The following is a 24,522-nucleotide window of genomic DNA, read 5'->3' as shown; positions in this document are numbered from 1 at the left end:
GGGCTTTCACAAAGAAAAAAAAGACAAAGCACCCAAGTAGAAAGAATAAAAATGTATTTTCCTTCAGGTTTTAGACTGACACAGCAAGTACAAATCCTTTAGTGTGAGCACATTACAGCAACTTGGAAATTTAACAAACCCCAAGTGAATAAGCAGACAGTACAAGACTGAATTGTGGCAGCTGCTTCTGCAGGTCTTTAACTCCCAAGCTGGCTCTAGCCTTAGCTATCTGGGTAAAAAACCTCCTCCTCCAGTCAGGGGTGGCAGATGAAAGGGAAGAAAGGATGGGCAGGAGCTCTTAAGAGTCAAAGCTTGCAGACCCCTTCTAGGAAATGTTCCTTCATCAGCCAGTCTCAAGTACGCAGGACTGGTCAAGCTTTCAAGAGCACAGGAATTGTTTGCCTGCCAATGTATCTTCACAGTAAGTTGGAACCCAGTACTGTCTGCAGTCCTGTAACAGATACAGAAGAGACCTAGAACTGGAAAACTCCAGATGAACGGGGGAAAAAACCTGTTAAATCAGCCATTTGAAACGTTTTTGGTATGTTACCTGCCTTTCGCTTTATATTATATGCATAGAGAATCTGATCTACCACTAAAGGAACATGCAGCATGATTTGCATAAATAAGCCCCATCAGGCTCTGAACCAGAGAAACTCTTTTCCAGTGGATTAAATGATCCGGTTTATGAATGAATGATCCTTATAAACCAAAATTTCCAAACACACACATAGAAGTGACACGTAACAGTGATCTTTGCAGCTTTGGCAATGTAATTGTCTTGGATAGCATCTGCATGGCCTCCAGCAACTTCTGTCCTCTGAAAGCCACCACAAATCCAAAGGCTTGTTTGGTCCAGAGTAAGGAAGTGCCTCTGAAGTCTCAACGCTGCCAAATCTTGCTTAGAGAAGAGTGGGATGCACTGAGTCTGTAATAGGATGGGCAACTCTAGAAGAAGCCATCATAAAACTAGCAAATGCCACAGTGATTTAACTTTTAATTAAAATTAACCCATTTAACTCATTATATCCAAACCCCCTCTGAGAAGTTTACATAGAAGCCCCATAGAACACTTTTTACTTGGGGTAACTCTAGAAACAGCTTCTAACCCAGTATCTACATGGAAAAGTCAATTCTCTTCCACTTCTGCTAGCTCTTCCTGTGCTAATGGCCCAGAAAATAAAAGGCAGTCCCATCCTGGGAAGTTATTTCTGAAGGCCCGCACTTGAAGCAAATTAAGAGAAAAGAAATCTTTACAGAGATTTCAAGTTTTAATTTTGAAAGTCCAGGGCTATGGCATGGCTGTGATACAGGCGCTGCAACCCTTTCCTTGGGAAAAAGTGAATGGTCAAAAATTAAAAGTCAGAGTAAACTGCATCTGTGAAAGGCAGTCTTTCACAAATACAGTAACCACCTCAAGCAAGGCAAAAAAGTGCCAGTTAGGGATAAAAAAATCCCAAAACCTTACATCTTGCTATAATGTTAAGAGTTGCCTGCAACAAGGCTCTCACTTCGCAGACCAAGGGGTGAACCCATCTGTGTGCTGAAGATTGTGCGTTCAGTCAGTTCCAGCTTTTGCTTATTTTGCTTGCCTTTTAGTCACAGGCATTGAAGTAGAAAACATCACCAAGTTCAGAAACTATTCTACCAAGGGTATGGGGAAGGGAAAGGTTAATGGACAGGACACTTTGGAGGAAGAAATAAAGGATACTAAAACCTAGGTTTAAAAAGCTTTTTCAAAAGCAGCTAGAACTAAATAAAAGTTTGTGACTGGAAAGAATGCAGTAGATACCTAGAAAGTGATGGAGGATTTCAAGGTCTTCGCTCTACAGGGATGTGGCACCACCTTGATGCCACCTGTTACTTCTCACCCCGTCACTAGCTATTAGATCAGGGAAATTTACTCCTGAGTCAGTGAGATCTTTGCATGGCCCTCATGAAGAAAGGAGAGTTGAAATCTAGCTAAGAGAGCACATCTGAGCACAGGTGAACTCACATCTGTAACACATGGTGCCTAACAGTGAGGAGACTGAGGGAAGATTTCATATTCTAGTCAATTAGTTTTTGGTGAAGCCCAATCAAGGCAAAACACAGATGATGCCCACTGGCTGAGGAAAGTCCCCATTAAGTCACACAAGCAAATTCAGCAGAACAGGTTAGATTTATCTAAAATCTTGGAAGCCTTGAAGGAAGAACTTCACACTGAAAGTGAACAAGGAGAACAACGGATCTGGGAAGGGGCAGCTGGGTGTGTGTAGGGTATGCTGTAAACCAGAGTGTAACGCTGTGGCACTGCACTGAAGCTTCTATGAATTAAGCCAAGGGTGCCTGAGACACTCTGCTGCTGTAGCTCGTTTCTCTGGGATCAGCTCCAACATAGGTAGTAAGAAGTCTGTGAATGCAGCTGCCTCATCTTGGGACCACTCGTATTTTTCCACCAACACTTCAAAAAGGCCCCAGGGCTTCAGTTTGGTGATGTGCTTCAGATCACCTGAAAACCCAAGACAGACAGGTTAAGTCTGGCAAGACATGGAAACAGAGCAGCTCAATAAAATAGGCTGAACAGCTAAACATGACAGATTGAATTCAGAAACTGTTCTAATAGTTGGGCATAGGGAATATAATGTGGTAGGGCATGCTGAAGGGGGAAGTAAATTACAGCAAAACCCCTTTTCTACTGCTTTGTAAGCGTATTACAGAAATGTACTTCCTTGAAAGGTTCTTTTTTCACCTCCTGCTATTTCAGATCCAATATAAGCAAATATTACCTTCATTAAATCACCAGCTATACTGCTTCGACATGACAGATAAACACTATGCCATTGACTTTGGAATACATGCAATGTATACTGCACTGTTTGAGAAAGCAATACGCTACTAAGAAAAAAGAGTTTGTTTTTATTAAAAAAAAAAAGTGTTAAATTAGGTCAAAACCTACTTTTTCGACTCAATACATTTCTGGGGTACTTAGGGGTTTATGATAATGTTATGTGCTCTGAGCAACATGGCTCATGATGCAAGGCACTATTTAAGGTGACTGGCATGCTAGAAATGGAGTAAAGCTGTCTAGAGAAGTCTTCAAAAATGAGTCACCACCTCTAGTTGACAAAGATCAGCTAAATAAAGCTACATCAAGTTTGACTATGTACTGTTTTTCTACGTGCTACATTTGATCTACACCAAGATGTCAAGTACTAGGATGTAGGATACTTTTAGCAGTAAAACAAGAATGCCTTAGATTTAGCTGCAGTTTTACTGATGAAGGCTTTCATAAAACAAAGGAAAGACTTAAAGAGGCATCTTTGCTGGCAGTTCCAGCAAGACATTACTGTGTATTTGGGGTAGAAGATGAGGGGATAAGTGGTATTTCCTTTGTTTCCTTTTACCTTTTTTGGTGAAAAACTCCTTGGAATATTTTCCTGCCAAAATGAGCTTGCGAGGTATTTTCCCCAGAAGTTCTATGATCAATGCAATGTGATCTGCATGTTAAAAAAAACAACACCAAAAATACACAAGACATCTTTATGCTGCCGTTTCCTGTTCTGGGATATAAGAAAGACATTATCTGCCTTAAAAATGACTTTGATATCAACCTGAAATCAAGATTACACTAAGCAACAACAAAGCCAGGGGGCAAGGGGGGAAAAAAATAAGGGCAATTTGAAGCCCTGATCAGTTTGAGATGCAAGGTAGAGAATCCAGGAGCAAGAGGAATGTGAAACACCAGAACAAGAATATAGACTTGTGGCACAGTGTTTTACTGCAGAGGCTTTAGCACAGTTCCTGCGGATTTGGGTAAATAATGTTTTTGCAAGGAGCCTTTGCATTGCTCACTCAAAAGAGAAGGCTCATTCTGAAGAGGCAACCATTGAATTTCATGTCTCATTTTAAAAAGGGAAGACTTAGGCAAACAGACCTTCATCTCGTGAGTAATCTTCTCCAGAGTGAGGCTCAAACAGGTAGTCTCCTGTTGCTAACTCAAAGGCCTAAACAAACAGAAATGAGACATTAAATCACTTCAAAACACTGTGCAAACCTCTGTGGGCCATAAGCAAAGCGGTGGGAAAAAATAAGATTATAGCTGTGTACGAGATTTTTGCAGGTTAAGTACACCATTACAGCCTAAGATGTGCAATGACTTTGCACCATTCTAACAACTCCATTAAAAACATCATAGGCACATCTATGATGAATTCTGGATCACAGCACAGTGGAGGACACTAGTGTGAAACACATGTGTAGCCTGTCCTCCTCCTCCCCTCAACAGCATTTTGCAAAAACGATGTCATGTCCAAACTATAGTTTCTGGGGTTGGTTTTTTGTTTTGTTTTGCTTGTTGTTTTTTTTTTTTTCTTTGTACAAAGATTCTTTCCTCTCCCCAAATTTCAGAGGCCTTTTTCAGTTAATTTCTGAACATTTGTCTGTAGATATGAAAACACGTTTTAAATGAGAAGAACATTTGCATTCATTTCAACTCACTGCTCCTAAATTCTGTAACGTATTTACCCTTTATGTATTCATTTTTACTCAGAATACTACCTCTGACCTTCTGTATTCTTAGTTTTCTTTATGAACTGCTGTTGCCAAATTACTGAATTAGGCACACAGTGTAATTATGGCCAGATGCTCTGCAGAGAAAACACGACCCTGTCACCTTTTCTTTTAACACATTTGTCAAAATCACAGCTTGTTTTCCAAAACAGCAAAAATGTCTATTTTCCAAGCTTAAAATACAAAACCCAAGCTTTGATAGGTAGAAAACACAGAATGGAGACACTAAAGAGGCACATACGGTAACTGACTAGACTGATCTTTTTAATCACCATATTCTACATTTGCCAGCTATTACAGGACAGCTTCAGCCTCATCTCAGCATTACTCAGATTATACACCAGATTAAACACGCAGAGGATGACGAAAATTAGAAATTATACTGAGGGCATCTGTGAAACAGTGCTAGATACAGCAGGAAGGCTTTTTTAATATAAAAAGATATCGTCTTCAGAATTGCATGGTTGTCTTGTTTTCCCAAAAATCACAATGGGCAAAGTACAATCACATTTGGAATCCGCTGATGCTGTACAACTAAATTTTCAAAAGGAAAGCCACACATGGGGGAAAAAAAAATAAAACAACTCTGCTATGGAAACACGGTATTCAGCAAGTCTGGAAATTGACTGAACACTTGTAAGGGTTTTTTGCCAGGCCTGGCCAGTCACTCAGCAGCTAAGAGCACACAGCACAAACGAGTTCCCCAGAATGCTCTGTAGAAAGAGTGTAAAATCCCCCAGCTGACACCACTCACCATGCATGCTGTGCTCCAGATGTCAGCAGGGGTGTTGTACCCGGACCCTATCAACACCTCCAAGGACCGGTACTGTCTTGTCTGGATGTCTTCAGTGAAGTGCTTGTGCTAAATAAAAGAAATGTTTTACTAAAAAGTTAAAGACTGTTTAAAAGAGGAGAATCAACAACCTGGAAGGCCACAACCTTGGAAGATCAAAGCTCATTACCATTACATTTCATCTGCATTTAACATCCTCATTAACTATTTCCTTATATTCCTACAAGTGCTGTTTAAATGCTCTACATGAGACACTCCTCCTCAAGTGAAACAGTCCAGCAATTTAGAGGAAAGCAAGCCACAAAAACAGAATAAGGGAAGACTTTCAGAAAATGCACCCTTCTCCTACCCAGTCATGACAGAGAGGCCATGATCCAGCTACCTTAAATCAGATAAGCAACACCAATGTAAGAGATCACCTTGCCAGACACTGCAAGCCTGATGTGCAATTCTGAGTTGAGACTCATCTGTCCCACAAGATCTGAAGTATTTTGCCATTTTAGAAGCCAAGTAAAAGAGACATTTTTTTCTATTTGAAATGTCAAACATTTGAAAGCAGCACAGCACAACCATCAGAGAAAACTTTTTAGTTTTATTGCACGAGTATCTTTCACGCAGCTCCCAAATCCACTGAAATGCTGACCAACTACAGAACTAGCACATCAGAGCAATTGTTTGCAACTTTCACAGTCTCCAAGACAGCTACAAACTCCTTCAGAAATATCACATACTCAGATTTCTATGCACTGTATGTGACATGGTTCACAGGGCTATTAGAAGTAAATCTAATGCCAGTGAGGCACCCAAAGCATGGACCAAAAGCTTATGTTTAGAGGACCATTTCTTTCTTAGTGTCCCTGCTTCCCCTTCTGTTTTTCCCTGTCACAGTTTCAAACTCACTACTTTCACAGCCAGGTCTAAAAACCTTTTTTACAGATTATTTTCCATCTGGGCATACTGTGAATGAATTTGCAGGTTTAAACAGTCAATGTGAAAATAGTGTACACTTACCACCCAGCAGGCATTTCCTAGGTCAGCTATCTTCACTTTGAGCTTATCTGCATTCTTGGGCTCAAGAGGATTAAGAAGGAAATTCCCAGCAGTTGATTTTCCTAGAGGCAATGTGTACAACAGCTGATTAAAGCTACACAGACAGTGTCACCATCTGTCACCCAAATCCTATCACCCTCTCCCTAGCCAGGAAGGGTTTTTCTTACAGATCAGAACTTTTCCCTCCCTGATGCTTAGGTATAAAAATCAGCAGTCTCCACTATCAGCAACAGAAGTACCACCATTAAGAACTGACTGGTGTCACAAAGCAGAAGGACAGAAGGACAAGTAAGCACATACAAGAGTGACTTTCCCAGCACTCTTTGCACAGCCTTAAGAAGTCTGTCTATATTTAAAAAAAACGCTGAAATAGGGGCATTGCCAGAAACAGAACAAGCCTCACAATCCCTAAGTCTCTGAAGAAGGAAAGTCCCCATATTATACTATCTTTTTGATATACCCATCACTCACTGCTGCAACACAATTACAAGAGCTAAAGTATATATTGGGAAAACTGAATGACACAGTGGAGAGCAAAAATATTAAGTCACTAAATTACATCCAGCAATTTGGAAAAGGGCCGTAAGAAGCAAAAGACGCCTAGTAATCTAGCAGATGCATCCACCTAATTGCAGTTCAAGTTTCAAAATATAAACTTCTCTTGCTACTTTTCATCCATGTAACTCCCCAGTAGTACTCTGGCAAGAAAATGCTAGAATACCTTTTTTTTAACAAGTACAAATGTTAGTTTTGCCCTCCTTCTCCAAATAGATATACTTTACCTGACATTGACACAAAGATGCAAAAGTAGACAGTTTTATCCATTCATATTTTAACACACACACCTGGAATGTGTTTAAACTGCTGTACACTATCAGAATACATTGAACAGTACTTATCCCCTAATTTAGCAGCCAGTGACAATTTGTAAACTTGTGTTTCTAACTATTAGTGAAAATCACACTTGAGTAAGCAACACCTTATTCAAAGGAGGAAATGTTCTTACACTGAAAACCAAGTGTATAAGTACTTGTTAAAAGTAGGAACACTTATGCATTGAAAAGTCAAAAACTAAGGTGCAACTACAACCAGGAGCTACAAGCAGTGAACATCTTGAAGTATAACTGTCAGGTTAATTACTCCTGGCAGGAAAAATCTCAAACAGGTAGTTCTGATCACTTCAGCCTACAAAATGCACATTTCTATTAATACTCTGATGAAGTGCTGTAACAGAACTCTCCCACATCAAGGAGAAAGGAGCCCTGTCTTACAAGGTTCCCCTTATACCTTTGTTGTCTGACGGGCTATTATTCTCATTCTCGTCTTCTGAAGGGATCTCTGTCCGGATGCTTTCCTGAAAATTGTTAATCTCCTGCACATCGAATGACTGCTTGTCATTGGATGTGGGCTGACACGCCATGGAATCCTCTGAAACTAAGGGCACAAACGAGTCCGACATTGCTTCTTGAGGCCTGTTCTCTGAGTCAGCGTTATGCTGACTGTAATTACGGCTATGGAAGTTCTCAGTCTTCTGTGTATGAGGGTGATTGCCACAGTCATTGGCATTATGAAGGTCATCCTCAAGTCGCACAGACCCTTGATTTCCAGAGTCTGTGAAGTCCGTCATTTGTATCACTCCGTTGCAGTTTATTTCTGTTACACATTTTTCCACACCGCTTTCCATTAGATTAGATGGCTCTTGTACAAGGACTTGTGCTGGAAGAGTGGAAAATGAGAATATCGCAAAATATGTCTAAACAAATAGCTGGAAGCTATTCAAGGAGCCCACAGAAGTAGGGAGTTCTCAAAATGTAACTGAACACAATCATGCATTAATTCAGTTTGCAACAGGACATTTCCCAGTCTCTTTAGAAGGGCAGAATGCAATGCAAAAAGGATAAATGACAACAGCCAACTCTACTAAAGGTACTCTCTCCTCATACCCACATGAGTGAATGGACAACACTGCCCACTCCATGTCAGCAATACTTCAGGTCCATACCTGTCTTTTTGCCGACACTTTCCTCTGGTGGACTAACTTTTATGAGCATTTCCAGAGGGGTCTGAGCTTCTTCCTCCTCCTCAGGCTGTGTCTGCCCAGGGCTTGCTTCCTTCTCCATTTCCTCTATCTCTTGCATTCGCTTCTCTAACAACTCAGCCTGCCGTTTCTGCTTCTTTTTCAACTTCTTTTTCTTGTTCTTTGACATTTTGTCAGCCTACACAGAGGCAAGCAGAGAAATTTGACTTAGCATTTCATATTTCAACAAATCTAAGATGTGCCAAGTTTTAATTTATTTTAGAGCTGAGGAAGCAGTCTGCAATGAAAATGTTGAAGATAGCTCTTCTCTCAGATAAAAAGCAGCTATTATAGCTTTCAAACCAGTTGTCTATGGCTTTTATCAGTGCATTTTTGCCCTGACCTGAGAAACCTACATTACTCTCCAAGTGAGGGATCTCAGACTCTATAGAAAAATTGCTTTCACAACAGACCTTGAGATCACCACAAGGACTCGTTCTGGTGATATATGAGCTAATACTATTTACATCTCCAAGACAGCATTGAACCTGATGCCTATGCCAAACACAAATCACACTTTTTCTTCTGATATGATGTTGCTTTCCCTTAACACTGACTGGATTATGAAACAATGCAGTAGATGCTATCAGAAGATGGATACTTACAGATGAAAGCTATTACACTTACTGGTTTTGGCTGTGGTGCAGTGCTCACTGAAAGGAAAAGAAAGATCAATAAATTAGTATGTCTATATTCAAAAACTATAACTGAATCCTGATCTTAAGGTAAGATTTTTCCTATGTGGTTTGGTAATAACATTTTAATGATATCAGCAAATGTTATTTTAAGGGCTCATTTCTCTACAAAAATGCAATGATAAAAAAAATGAGAAAAGTATTAAATGTGTAAATGCATAATTAAAATTCCAGATAGAAGACTTCCTTGACTGATATCAGAAACAAACTTCCTGTCACGTAGCTTCATTTACTGCATGTATTACGCATCTTACCTAAATGAAAATGCAAATCAAAGCATTAAAATACTAAACTTAAGGAAGCTTCCTTAAGCTAAGATATGCTATGATGGGCTCAGCTCAGTGTTGGTCTTGTAAGATTATGACTGACAGAGCCTTCCAATACACACTGCAGTAGTTCTTGAAAAGTACACACTGGTACAGCTTCATGCAATGGAAGATAATAAACTTTTGAAGAAAATGTGAGAAATATGTTGCCACATTTTCATCCCAGTTCTATATTGAGTGCATCATGATTGTGCTACGTAAGACTGACTATCCTACCACTTTATGAGTGCCAGATTAGCTGTATTAAAAGCAGGTGCCAGAGTGCATTTATCGTCCCTCCATTTTTCTTACACAAACTGCCTTCCCAGTCATCTTTGAGTGACAACTTATGACTAATTTCACCGATTACAGTTGGGTTTTCAGAGGCTGCCTGCATAATTGTTCCACTGTACTCAGGAAGTTTTCCTTAGTGAGACTAGTGATGATTTGGGGGTATGTGGGAGAGATAGCACCAATTTTCAGGGGAGGGGTGAAAAAAAAAAATTCACCTGCAGAGCCAGATGGTGGGGGAGCCCCAGATCTCTGCCACTCTGTTGCTTCTGCAGCCAGTCTGCGAATATACTGGTCATTAACACAGAGAAGAATGTTCTCAGGTTTAATATCTGTATGAATGATTCGACATTTTGTATGCAAGTAATCCAAACCCTGAAGAACCTGCAGATAAGAAAGAAGGAAATCAACCATTAGACAAAGCAAATAATGAGCAAATTGAGAGTGAAGTAAAAATGCAAAATAGCCTAGGATGCCCAATGAACCTGAAGGGCTTGCTGTGTTTGAGAATGCTCCAGATTAGAGCTAATGTGATCCGTGGTTATTACGCAGTGTCACAAAATAGAGATTTGCATACAGATTTTAGCTATGATTTGAAAATGTTATTTACCCTCATAACTTATCAAAGTTGAAAATGTAATCTTAATACTCTACAATAAAAATCACACTTTCCTCCTCCCCTCCACCTCACATGTAGAAAGATGTTTCTTCTTAGGCAACCATTTAGTGGGGAAAACTGGTTTCTCTTGTTCTTCCTATCACTAAGCACTGTGCTTACTGTGACACTTTAAAAAAATACTTCACTTATGAGGAATGACTGGGGTAAGAAGAGGTAAAAGCACAGCTGGCCTCCCATCACGGTTTAACTGGCAGAAAATAATTATCTGCAGCAGGAGTTTGCAGTAGAGAAAGGAAATATCAACCCAAGAATATTTTGCTGCATGAGAGAGATACCACTGATTTTTAACTTTTGTTTTCTTGTAAATGAGAAAGATTAGTGAAAGAGTTTTAACTGGATCAAGGGGAACAGTGCAGTCAGAACTGGAACTTACCTGTTTGATGATTTTTTTGACACAGGGGAGTGGAAGCCCCTGATAATTTGACTTTATGATCCACTTCAGAAGATGATGTCCTAGAACTTCAAACACCATACAGATATCTGGAACTCAATCAAGGGAAAAAATGGACATCCTGACCCAAGGAGCCCTGAATTCCCAGGACTGAGGATCAAAAGAAATCCACACCAGTTATATTTTCTTATATATTAAAGAACCCTCATCCTTCTGACATAGCTTAGAAAAATTGCCTTCCTCAACAGCATCATCCTATCCTACACAATAGTACCATTATCTAAAACACGCAATACAGAGGGATGGAGTTGGTTAGCACAATGGTCCTACTGCAGCAGTAGCAATCTCCTGCTTTGAGTGCAAGCCAGTTACACAAGAAAGCATGCATTAGTATTTCCTGCTAGTAGTGAGAGGGCTTCAAGCCAACAATGTACGGTTTGGAACAGCCTAGGCCTTCACCCCAGGCAAAACTCGCTGCCAGATCTCTCTGTAGCAGCATTATCTGAAAAGATAATAAGTCATCTTCAGAATAATTAGGTTACTTTCTTCACCCTCCCTTGCCTCTTTACCAGCAAAACAAACTTTTGACAAAGCCTGGACTTCAACAATATTTACATTATCTGCTTTTTGGCTATAAGATCTCAACAGCTACAGTCACTCCAGTGACATATTCAGTACAGTGCCCTTGCTTTAGAATCCAAATTCCTAAGACTTTATTAGGCTGCTTTTTGTATACACTGGCAGAAAGTACACATTTCACAAGAGTGGAAGAAACACAAGATCAGGTCAACATTTACTCAGAAGAAGGTTAATAGAGGAAATACATTATGAGCCTACTGTTTTCTGAAGTGTTAGAATATTTATAATCTACAGCTCAACTATCTCAAGCACTTAGTAATTCTCATTGAAATAAAATTTAAGCTATTGCAAAGTGAAAACACGCCTAGAAGTCCGACTTTCAAATGTTAAGGATCCATTAGGACTTGCTACAAGTAACTGCCTATTAAAAGGCTGTTCACAGAATTACAGGGTATTTTCAAAGCAATACACTTTAAACACGCTAACAATGTTGATAAAGTACAAAGTAAGATGCTTCTATAACTAGAAAACAAGCTTATTATCAAGTCATAGATGGCATGTGTTTGCTATTTTCAGCTACTGATCTTACTGTTTTGTATCGCTTTACTTAAATAACAGGTTATTTAAGTAGGCTTAAACAGGCTGCTTGCAAAATAGAGGGGTTGGGATAGATAAGTTCTCCTACCCCAAAGGTACCTCTTATACAGCCATTCAGTCCAGATTCACTGATTGCCATCGGCACGTTAAAAGCAGGACCAAACAGTGAGGCTTCCACGGCTGACACACGTTACATCAGGCTGAAAGATCACTCTGAACCTGAGCTTAGCAGGCAGTTTTGAAGCAGACCGTTCTACAGCAGGTTTCCTTGGGCAGGGAAAGGGATGCCTGGGCATTGCTCCCCAGCCCAAACAGGACAGCTGCCCAAGCAACTCCCATTTTATGCAGTTCTTCGCTGTTATTCCACAAAAGGATACGAGAGCCATTGACTCCTGAAATCTTGAAGTCATCTAATAACTGAACAACTTTCTCTTTACTTGGATCATTTGGATCACTGTTGCGGACCTGCAGAGAAAGAGATTATTGTGAAGTCAGATCTACTGCACTACTGCTAGGTTTCTACACAAAGTTTTTGCAGCTAGATGATGCAGAAATATCAAGCACATGACAAATTTAAACTCCTCAAAATGGAAAAAAAAAATATAAAAAATTAAACACAACTCAGGCACTCACCGATTTTAGCAACTTGATTTCATCTAGTGCTGTTTCTGTGTAGTGCTCTGCACTCTTCACCACCTTCATTGCCACAAATCTCCTCCCTCTATTCACACATGGCAAGTAAATTGGAAACAGTTAATGCTCATACAAAGAACTTGTTCTCCAGGATTATCCCAATTCTTTTGCATGAAAGAGAGCTTATTTTATGCATAATGGAAAAATAAGGTTTAAACACTCAAAGACTGTCTTTGAGTCTTTTTTTATAAAACATTCATGTTAATAATTTCTCCTAAAATGTAATAATAGGTCAGAAACTGCTGAACACAAGAGTACTCTTCCCACATATGTGGTTTGTCCTGTTAACTCCCTCCCACACATTTGCATCCACAATATCAAAAGAAACTTCTGTTTAGGATGCAGACAGCTATGTTTTGTGTTTTTATCTAAAAGTAAAAAGATGTTTTCTGATCACATTTGTAAATTCCCACCAGAAACACTAGCTAGAACAGAAAGACTTACTGGATGTCCCAAGCCAGCCACACAGTGGAGAAGTGGCCCCATCCAAGCTTCCGAATCACGTGGTATCGTCCATTAAAGAGATCTCCTATTTTCACAAGGTGATAACCACCTAGAAAAATAGCAGGAAGAACCAAAGAACAGGTGTGTGGAACAAGCGTCAAAACTTAAGGCAGACTTATTTGATGTGTTTGCAAGTGTTTCTCTAATTGGATCTTGCTAGTACAAATACACAGTATGTTGGAGAAGAAACCGTGAACAGCCCTCTAGTTGACTTGAAAGTTTTAATATAACTGAACTAGAATGACATGTCCATCTTTTCAATTAGGTAATCTCTACAGCATCACAAAATAATATTTCCTCAGTGCAAGCATCTGAAGTCTGCTAGGCTGACCATCTTTGGAAAATACAGGTTGTAATGGTCAGTAACAGAATCTTTCAGCTAAGTATCAGTATTGCTTTTGCATGCTCTGACCCCATAATATGAAAGGGTACTGCAGCCGAGATCCCGGAGTTTTCCTTGCAATTGCCTTCCTGACTGAAAGGCACTTTGCCACTTGACATCACCACTGAAAACAGGGAAGTCTCTTCCCTGTTCCCTTCATATCTCTCAAGCTACTGACTAAGCAGGAGGATTCCATAATAGAAGCAAAAACATGAAAAGCCAGACATACAATGGAACTAGCAGAAAACAAGAAAGGAAATTGTGATTTGGCATTTCCATTTACTCTGTATTTAGTTTCTGCTCAGAGAAACAGTGGAAGACTATTTGCAGACGCAAAGTTTTCTGAAGAATGGACCAACATGATGATTTGATCTTCAAAAGAAAACTGAAGAATTTGAAAAGGATTTGAAAGTGTCCTTTTTACAATGAAAATAAAAAAAGGAATTAAATGCCTACTTGCTTTTATCAATAATGAAAGCCCTCTGGCACAGAGGAAAAGTTAACAGCTTTAAACTCATGCATTAAAAACAGCTCTTAACTCAAATCTTGACTGACAACAAGGAAACTTGGAGAAGAGTTTCTCCATTTCATGTTGGCTTGAAAAATGTTATTATCATGCAGCCTCAAAACACCCTTAAAGTATGATGGAGTCTATTTTCATTCTCTATAGTAAGTGAGAAATGAAGGGAATTAAATTGCAAATCCTGCATCTTAAACGGGCAAATTCTCACCTTTACAGTAATCATTTGGATCCTCTTGCTCATCATCATCTGATCCCAGGATTTCTTCCTCTTGCTCTGGGACATCACTCTCTGAATGAGCAGCAGGGCCCCGGTGCTGAGTGTCAGGTCTGAAAGAGAATACACTGTGTGTCTCACACATGTTCTCTTGAAGCCTGTACCTCTCGTGTCACACAAGGGATTGTTGATAATGGAGGAGGTGCAATATTCAGCCTTCAGAAAAACTATTCACATTTAAATGCTTTTACTCCTAAGCTAGTATAAAAGTAGAGAGAAATAATTTTTCCTATACTAGAGAGAAATGCAACTTAATGTCCTAGATTCACTTTCATAGAAGAACAAAGAAAAGACCAGACCAGATAGCGAGTTAAAAGCTTAATGATCCACCAAAACGTTAGCCTCTTTGAACCCCTTCCCAGCCTTTCATTCAATGAGGACTTTTCTAAAGCAAATTTATATTTTATTTGTTACCTCTTGTAAAACCTGAAAATTTAAAATAACATTCATCAACATTTAAAGACTAACATCAATCAATTCTCACTCCTTTGGAAAAAAAGTAAACCAGTGTTTTAGAACTTGTGCCCTTCATCTCTTTCACGTTCAAGGTCAAATGAACGTTTAACAATTCTTCTGCTTCTAACACTTTAGAACTCTAAAGCCCCTAACTGACCTTTATTTCTCCTGTTCTCATATGGTAAGTTGCATTTCTAATTCTTCTCTTCACCAGAGGTTTATTACAGTTGTCTGAACTACAGAGAGGGGAGTACACAGAAGATGTTCAGCAAACTGCTGAGAGTTTGTTATTGCAGAGGGATTGAAATCAGGCACTGAGGCGATGGAATTTTTCACTCCCACGTTCATAAATAAAACCAGTAATGTTAGGTGTTTAACTTTTCACCCAATGTGCTACTCTGAGTTCCTGCTTGTGAAGACCATGTCTGCAAAGGCCACCCCAATGCTCTCACACATTCACGCTGTGTTCGAGTTCCCCAAGTTAAAACATACACTGTCTCCTGTGTCTCAACTCCTTTATGGCATCACACTGATCACAGCGAAACAGCTCATGAAATAACACTAAATCAGGTAATTTATTTATTTTACAAAGCATTACAGGGAACGGTTAAATGTCTACGAAGTTTAATATTCAAGATCCTTCCATAAAATGCAAACATTTATAACTGCAGGCAGTAATGGCAAGAAAGGGCCATGGACAGAATGGTCGAAGGGGAAACTAGATGCTCATAGACAACAAATCCTATAGACAGGGTAAAGAGAACAAGAACACAGAATTGGATGGAAAGAATTTAAGCCCAGGAGCCACACATATAGCATAAGAGTAATTCTCTCCAATGCTGTTTCAAGATTTTTACTTTAACTGCACAAGATGTAGGGGATTGGAAAGGACTCAAAACAAAATTCACCTTAAGAACTACTGACAGAAACATCACGCCATTTTGCAGTCCCAATGGTTTTCAATAATAGTAATTTCATGCATCGAGGGAGAAGTTACTGGAAGCATTAAAACCCATTCATTCTCTTGGAAGCTTTCTGTGTCCCTCCTAAAGGGCTGATGGATCATGCTGACAGTCTCGCACATGACACACCCGGTAGTCTGCATCTGAGTCTGTCATGGGGATCCAAAAGCATTTCACTTTTACATTATAATCTATTATACTAACTAATGTGAGAGCTGTATTCAGGTCATATACATTTCTACAGTGCTATTTCCTTTATGAAATCATCTCCAAAACACATCTCTTTCCTTCACCTTCCTGTGAAAATTCGTTTGATGTTATTACATCCCACCATATTCTTCCCTCAAAATGACCATGTCAGCTGAAGATTAAGAGAGAATCAATCAGTGCAGAATATGTATTACTACCTAAGAAAAACTGATACACAAAAGCACAAGCCTCATCTGTCTGCTTTGCTCACAAAGACACTACTCTAAAAAGCACAAAAGGCTGTTAAAGACAGCAGAAAAATCCATACTATACCCAGTATTTAAAGATGACAGCTGAAACAGCTGTTGGCAGTACTGCAAAATGCAGATAAAGTATATAAAAACTCTATACTAAACGATTATTTACACATTAAAAATCAAGTGTTCTAGGGTACTTATTTTTATAGACACCTCTGGTCTACCCAAAAACACCCTGATCACCTTTTCCTTTTGCTCTCTTAACGTGCTAATTAAACATCAGAATAAACTGGATATGCAGGGTCCCTCTGCAGCTATATAGCAGTATTCTACTTAAGAAAAACAATGTGAAACAGCAATGCTAAGGCAAAATGCTAGATCTTCTACGGAATTTGTATGAATCCACATCTAGAGACCCTCCTGAAAGTCCTTATTCTCTCAGCAATGCCTGAAGAACAGCATAAATTCACGAGACAAAATTAAAGAGGGTAACCTACCTGCATGAAGCACGGCCTCCCATTGATAAAGAAATTCCCGAAGTCAGCCCAATAGTTTTCAAAAAAGCCATCAAAAATCAGACACCACACTATCTGGGGAGCAGGGGGACATCAGCAGCAGGCAGAGGGGCTGGTTCTTCTCGAACACAGCAAAGCTTTGTGTAAGAGTGAGGGAGAAGAGGGATTTGCCTCCAGCACCCAGCCGCAGCTGCCCAGCACTGCATTGCAGGTGAAGGGCCGTGCAGCAAGGCTGGGGTTTGCTCTCAGCTGATCTTCCTGCAAATTCAGTCATGTTAGGGAGTAAGCATAAACAGATTCATCCCCTTCTCTTGATGTCTGTCTCATTCTTCCCTCTCATGAAATTAGATTTTCAGTCAGATACTTTGTTTCATCTTCCTGAACCAGCCGGTTTTATTTGCCTATTCAATAGCCCACTGCATTCAAAGCTGGAACGAAGACAAGGATCATGGTAATTGTCAACAGACCAACCCTGTGATAGAGAAATGCCAGCACATACATGCAGAAGAGAAAGGGCGTTCAAAGTAAAAATGAATTTTCTAAAGTAATCCCAAACTTCCCCATCCAGAGTTACAAGAAAAACTTATCTTTTATGCTTAAAAGTAACAAAACAAGCAGAAGGAGTCAAATTTTCTTTAAAAAGTCGAACTGAGTATTTTTCACAGCAGCAGGCACTTAACATCATCCTCCAACAATGCAGAAGAATTACCAGCCATTTCCTGTGCCTGTTTATCCTGCTGGTTTATGTAAGTGATAGGGGAAACAAGTCAGCAACATGACAGCAGGACTTTATTAGTGAAAGACACTCTGAAGCTGGTCCTGCAGTTTCAAGCCAAGAGGTTTAAAGAAGAAATGTGTTCATTCGGTTGTATATCTAAAGTATTTTCACCTTAAAAGCTTACTGAAATATGAACATCCCTTTAACAGTTTAGCGTTGCCAAACCTCTTCATATTAGAAGAGGTACTAACAACATGCAAAATTTTCCACTGTAGACAAGATTTTGATCCACGTTCATTGAAGATATCAGCCAATAACTGTTCACCTCTGCAATGCACAGCAGGGATGGTAAAAGTTATTTGCTTTAAGTAGATACAAAAGCAGATTCCTTCCACCCTCAGACAAGGAAGGCAACATACATTTAGCCCAAATCACTTTTGTCACACCCATCATCCTTATATATGTACTAACAAAAAAGATACTCTTTTTACACCTTTTTATTTCAGTTTGCCTCTCCCTTGATATTGGCAAAGATGACACCCATTTGTAGGAAACTGAAGAGAAATGCTTTCCTAAATGATTTTTAAGTCACCTGCAACACAGTCTTCATAAACATTGTCATCCCTTATTTGTGAGCTCAAATTACACACATGAATACCCCCAAGAAGAATTCAATTTAGTGAATGTAAGATGAATGATGACTCCAGCTCACCCTGTAGGTGCCACAGATAAAGGTTAACACACCGTAGGACTTGCTGAACAAAGTGTTGTCTTCCACCTTAACCATCCAGCCAATCATTTCCAGGGCTCTACACCCACTACAGCAAGATCTCACCTTCAGTGTTGTTAAAAATTCCTTGTTTTCATTTGAGAAAAAGAAAAAACTCCATATGGCATGGTGAAAAGCCAAGACTTAAAAGCTCCCTCCCATTTTCACATCTCTGCATCGAGACAATGCCTCTTTAAGGAAGTATGCTTGCAAGCTGCATCTTATTCCTATTCCTTAGTGTGTCTGTAATTTCAACATCATGTTAAGGCACATCTAGTGAGAATGACTGCTTCTGATGCCAGCCTCCAAAATGCTTACATGCAGATCTCCTGGCAAACTTCATGTTCAATAAATATGGTAACTGATTACACATGAACTCTCAGTACGAATTCAGGTCCAAAATGATAGAAGTATTTTTCTGCTTATATGCAGTTGATCTTTCTGCTCAAGAAATGTCAACTATTTTGAGGGGATTTGAGAGAATAATAAATCATAGATTATAGGGGCCTTTTGAGTCTACAATCCACATTATTTTGTGATTATTGCAACTCATTCACTCCTGCATCCCTATTTTTCTGAATAAAGAACTGGTATGCTCTCACAGTAGGGCAGATCCACAATACTTGCTGCTGTAGAGCACTCATCCCAGAGCTACAGGACTACCACTTTCAAGAACTTAAAAGAAGACTGGAGATGGTTGAACATTTAGCTTTTAAAGAACAGTACTCAGAGGCACCAAGACATACTTTTGATTAGTGGATCTTCAGGATCTCAGTTTGAAGATAAGTAATGGCTTCCACATGGGAACAGTATTAATACACAAATAACAGGCCATCAAGTTTCTTGCTCCCCATACCTACTCCCCCACACAAGCACTGAACAAGCTGTTTGTAGAACTGTCTGCTATTCCAGCTATTACAAACCAAGGTACTTCCACGGAAACCCGCAGATCTTCAGCTGTGTCCTGTCACAGTCTGATAATCACTTCTGCATTTGAATGAAAAAATTCAGAGGACAATGCATTCTTACTCTACCTTAAACTTATGTTCAAAATACTTATGAAAGACATATCCCTGGTCTTAATTATGAAAGACAAGTGAGGAAAACATAATCCAAGATCCTGATCTCAGGCAAAGCTTTGAACAAGTTGAGAAAGAAACCAAGGTGATTGTCAGAACTCCAGGGCTCCTCAAAGACAGAAGTAAAGTGATACAAGCAAGACATACAATAACAACCTGAAAGTATCAGATCTTACTAAGAATTTCTGCTCCCCAGACTGCATAGAGAAACTACCAACTTTGTCTCTCTTCACAGCAATACAAGAGAGGAAGAAGAAAGAAATGAGGTTTCACTCCATGTAAAGAGTCTTGCCAGAAAATTTCAGGTAACTGTAAACCAGTTTCTTGAAAATAATGAATATTGCAGGCACTTGGGAAGATAGGGCGGAAGCAAGGCTACACAGAGAATTATGTTTGCAATTCCACAGAAGTCACACAAGGAAAACTAGTCCGAGAAGTGTTCCCAGGAAAGCACTGTGCATCTCTCCCACCTTCCTCAGGAGCAGGGCAAATACTACATCTAACACATCTGTCTCCCAGTGTTGAACTCCAGAGACATAGTAACTACTTCAAAGAACTGCAAAAGACTTCTGCATTTTTGACACTTCAGCAAAAATAACTACCTGAATGTACCTCACCAGATACTGCTATCTGAAGAGTTTGTAGTTAAACTTACTAATGCTTTTGTACGAACAAAAGCTTGTAAGCCTACGGGCTCCTTTTTGAAAGGCTTTTTTGAGTGTCTTTGGGAATCAACTGACTGTCAGCACCCAAGATGTTCACACCTCAAGAAATTATAAAATTATTACACCACATTCTTCCCCAGATAACTTTCAAAGAGCCACCTTTGGGCAGCAACACGAACCGCAATAACCTACGTACCAAGCTCCCTGTGTTTTGTTAGCAACTAAAGCTTTGACATGCATATTTCCTGACATATTCTTAACATTAAGGAAAAAGCCTCTCATTTTCTAAAAACAGTTTAGACTAAAGGAATTTTCATTCTAATTCCTTGTCCTTCTGATGGAAAATGGTGAAATTAAGAAACTGAAATCAGTGCTTCACTCAAGGCTACAAAGCAACCCAGTGACATCAATATTAGAACTCAGGATCTCCTTGTATCTAAGCTTGCATTTTGTCCCTCCAAGGCATTCAGCTGTAACCCTCCCCGTCTTTCTCCTCGGTTTTCACAGATATGGGATCTGAGTAAAAGCACACAGCCATGATATTCTTCCAACTCTACAGTGGCAGCGATAGAACTAACAAGCAGGCTTGGCAAGTAGAAACTTCCTGAGCAAACATTGAGACAGCTGGTTTAATGAGTCTTCCGTATCACCAAAGGTCTGGAGTAGTTTTACTGGCATGGGAAAACATAGGCACCTCACCTTCATAATTCCAAGAAACTCTACCTGTTGTCTTTCTACAGAAGTGTGTTGTGATAAATGCATTCTCTCCTTCATGGATATCAAATGCAACTTTTAAGCCAGGAGAGATGGAAAGAAATAGGAACATCCTGAATTTGCAGAAAATTAAGAACGTGGTTGACCTTCCCATAAAAAAAGCTTATACACAGAACCATAATTAGTATTTAGAAGGTGTTTCTGTAAATAACCAGTTTAGGCTTGTCTTGTCTGAACGATGTAACTACTGCATGATGAAAAAAAGAAGTAACTTTCCAGTTTTGTACGAAACACAACTCATTTTGATTACTTTCACCTTTCCAAGTGGATTTTTTTGTTCAGTTGAGAGGTAAACTTAAAGTAGGTGCAGTTATTTTCTAAAATAAAAGATATTTTGAATTGTTTTAAATCCCTTCAGAACATTCTCTGCATTTTTATACTTACTCATAATAATTCATAGTACTTACTAAACTCAACCTTTTAAAATCAGTTGTTTCATGTTTTTTACTGCACAAGTACAGAATACAATATATTACAGAAAAAGTTACATGCGCAATCTAAACTACCATAGAACATCAGATGTTAAAGGCACATTCCACGCAGTTCTAAGTTTAGATTTTGTGGAAAGTCTTGCAACAACCCAGCTAAGCTTATTTTAGAAGATTTAACTCAAGCAGCTTTGTATTAAATAGCATAAATATTGTGGAACTGTACCTAAAGTTAGAGGCTGACACTGGGTTCTTTTAGTTGTACAACATAAAGCATAAAGTATATGCAAGCTTCTTTAATTTCTGAGGCATGATCTAATAAACCTATGGTACCAGAAAACAGAGTCGAAGCATGTAGTTTAAGAATATAAACACAGCATTTTACAAAGAGTACAGCTCTGCACTCAAATCAAGGTTAGTGGCAAGATCAAGAGCTAGCCAGCAGTACAGATAACCTGTCCTGGATATGTGGTTAAAAAGGATTAAAAAAAGAAAAAAAAACAAACCACCACCAACATGCCAGCACTGAAAGTTACCATTCAGCAACCTCAGAATTTACACAGAAATCAGTCTTTCCAGCTGCACTGTGGACTCTATTGGCAGAGTCAGTATTGTTTGTCTGCAGCTAGAGAAGAAAAAAAAAGTAACATGTATAGAATTAAACAATGGATTATTCGCACAGAAATTAGAAAAATAGAAGAGTTTCAAAAATTGTCCTAATGCTACCTTCAAGAAATACCAGGAACGTGTACAGAACAGCATGGAACCATAACATGCATCTCCCAAATACTTTAGTTAGTGCTCCTCGCTCCTCAAAAGTCCTATCTCAAAACAACTGAATCTCAGCTGGAGACAACGAGAAAAAAAATGAAAATCCACATGATTTTTCTTAGGAAGTGACTAAGAAAGCATCACTCTAGGCCTAAAGGAAAAAACCTCCAAGTCCCACCCTCAAAGCCTTACTTATTGAAAACCTTTGGTTCCTAGGTACCAGCGAGTAAAAAACCTCCTGAGACACCAGAGATTTTACAGGAATAAGCAGCATGTTAAGGAGCACACAGAACCAGCTCTAGTATTTACATCACCTTTCACTAGAAAGGAACCCACGAGCAGCACTGAACACAGTACTTAATGCAGTCTGGTGGAAGTCATTGTTTAGTATTTACTCGAGTTCTTTTAATTTTTATATCTGCATCCAAAAGCTCACCACACATAAAGACTTGTGACATTCCTGTGGTAGGAGAGAAGCCACACGAGAGCATCAAAGTTACAGAAAGAAGTAAACAACGCATTATGGCATTCTTTCGGCGAGATTAAAAAAAAATTAAAAGAAAATCTCAGGGGGCAAGAGGAGGAAGAAGAGTCAAGAGAAGCTGGTTCCCAAGCCAGCAGTTACTGAAGCGCTCGAGGGGCTGCAGAGAGGGGACGCTGACAAACTCTCCCCGGGGTACAGCCTGCGACTGAGGAAAGGAACCTGCAAGGACAGAGCCCGACACGGAGCTCCATCCATAAGCACGACTACAGCTCCATCTCTGGGTTTCGGGGAGAAGCAGGGAACACAGAACCTGCCGTTCCCCCGTCCAGCCAAAAGAACCGCGACAGGGGACGGCGAGGGGCCGCGGGCGGAGAGCTGGGCGGCAAAACCGCCGCTCCGGGCCACGAGCACGAGAAACGTGCCCTCAACTGAGCTCCCGTTAAACACCGGCCCAGCCCGAGGGTCTCGCACGCTTCGGCCGCCGGGCTCGGCAGCCCCTTCCCCGAGGGGACAGCCGAGGGAAACAAAGAGGCGGCGGTGCCGGCGGGAGATACCACCTGAAGAGAGTCGGGGCCGCACTTACTTCCTCTGGGCCTTGTCCTTCTTGGCTTTGGTCCGCTTCTTTCGGGCCTGCAGAGCCAGCACTAAGGGAGAGAGGGAGAGAAGAAGAGAGAGGCGTGAGGGGCGGCGGGGGCGGCGGGCCCGGCGGGGGCCGATGGAGGCCGCGCCGCGCTCACCTTTCCGCTCCATGGCCGCCAACGCCGGCGCCCCCCGGCGCCTGCGCTGCGCCCGCCCCTGCGTCGCGCCGGGCCCGCCGGGCTGGGCACGCGCGGCTCGGCGGCCTCGAGCCGGGGGAGCGGCACCTCCCTCGGCACCTCCCTCCTCGGGGCCGCCCCGGCCCGCCCTCCGCGGCTGCGGCGCCCTGAGCGCAACGGTCAGGAGTGACGCTGTGAGCTCCGTTTGTCGCCCGCCCCCGGGCCGCTCGGGGCACCCGCCGGCCTCCCGCGCCCGCACCGGTCTCTCCTCAGCGCGCAAAGCTTTGCGGTGAACCGATGTGTAAAGTCGTGTGTCCCGACAGGAGTGTAATGCCTCTTAAGAGATTTTTAATATTTAATCATTTATTCAATAACGACCATGAAAAAAACCTTTTCAGTTGCTGGGCCGTTCAGACATTTTGCTGCACGCACTGAACAAATACCTGTGTATAAGGTGGTTATATATTCACCTTAGAACTTTCGTATGTTCTACTATCTGCAGTTTTCTTAACACCATTTTACTCCTAAAAACTACTTGCAGCTCTGTTAAAAGCATGTTACATATTCTGTCAGGTGTCTGTCGAGGGTTCCTGTCAGGAAGCCACAGAGGGAGTCAAGGCCATCAACTGGGACTGGAGCATGAGCCATGTCTGGTCTGGTTTTAATTTCTAGGACATTTTAAGCAGGCCCAAGAGGTGGGCCCTTTGGCATCAGATCATGAATATTTTCAAGGAAAGGCAGGTATGCATGTGTGCAATTTTGGAAGACAGAAAAATCCTCTTTGTTGCTCTGTTATTACAAGCATCAGATGTTTAGGACATCTATTTGTTCTGCAAAGAGTTCTATGTGAGAAACTAACACAAGATTTTGGGATAACACAACAGAGGGGCAAATTTCAGCCTTTGCACAACTACGGTGTTCAGGGTAAGGTTGAGCTGAAAGTCCTCAAGTGTCATGGAGTCCCCCCTGTTAGCATTGGACAGCAACATCCTACCTCAAAGACATAACATTAACAGACCACAGAAGCTATTATAATCTCAATTCAGAGGTAGCCTATCTGTCATCCCATATCTGTACAAAGTGACTCGTGCTGTTGGCTCTAGCAAGGTCTGTGCTCACACCTGCCAGACCGCTCTGTTCCCTAGTCCCACTGGATGGATTTGGAAAGCCCCCAGTGAAGCACACATGCAGATTGGCATCGTATTCCCTTGAACCAGTAGCTGCCACCGGAGTCTGAACAAGGAGCCTTCCACAGAGGTCTGCTACAGAAACAAGATACTACTAAGCATCTTCTTCTTGCCATGTTTCTTCCATGC

At 40.7% G+C, this 24,522-nt stretch overlaps 1 protein-coding gene across 1 annotated transcript; it reads right to left on the bottom strand.

Moving 5' to 3' along the window:
- Window positions 1-37: 37 nt before the first annotated feature.
- On the bottom strand, window positions 38-23,302 carry SRPK1 (SRSF protein kinase 1). The gene is made up of 16 exons (XM_051808990.1): window positions 23,189-23,302; window positions 23,035-23,095; window positions 14,319-14,437; window positions 13,146-13,254; window positions 12,642-12,729; window positions 12,386-12,473; window positions 10,815-10,921; window positions 9,981-10,146; window positions 9,099-9,124; window positions 8,397-8,610; window positions 7,682-8,110; window positions 6,356-6,456; window positions 5,306-5,413; window positions 3,917-3,986; window positions 3,387-3,479; window positions 38-2,491 (listed from the first exon to the last, which is right to left on the bottom strand). Exons 1-16 carry the CDS (start codon window positions 23,199-23,201, stop codon window positions 2,307-2,309), a joined length of 1,977 nt encoding a protein of 658 aa, XP_051664950.1. The 5' UTR covers window positions 23,202-23,302; the 3' UTR covers window positions 38-2,306.
- Between the last annotated feature and the right edge of the window lie 1,220 nt (window positions 23,303-24,522).

This window comes from Manacus candei, unplaced genomic scaffold (assembly GCF_025592945.1).
Source record: "Manacus candei isolate 608988 ecotype Guabito, Panama unplaced genomic scaffold, ASM2559294v1 h1tg000073l, whole genome shotgun sequence".
Taxonomy (NCBI): Eukaryota; Metazoa; Chordata; class Aves; order Passeriformes; family Pipridae; genus Manacus; species Manacus candei.
The sequence above is the reverse complement of the archived record's forward strand: the minus strand, read 5'-3'. Positions and strand labels throughout refer to the sequence as shown.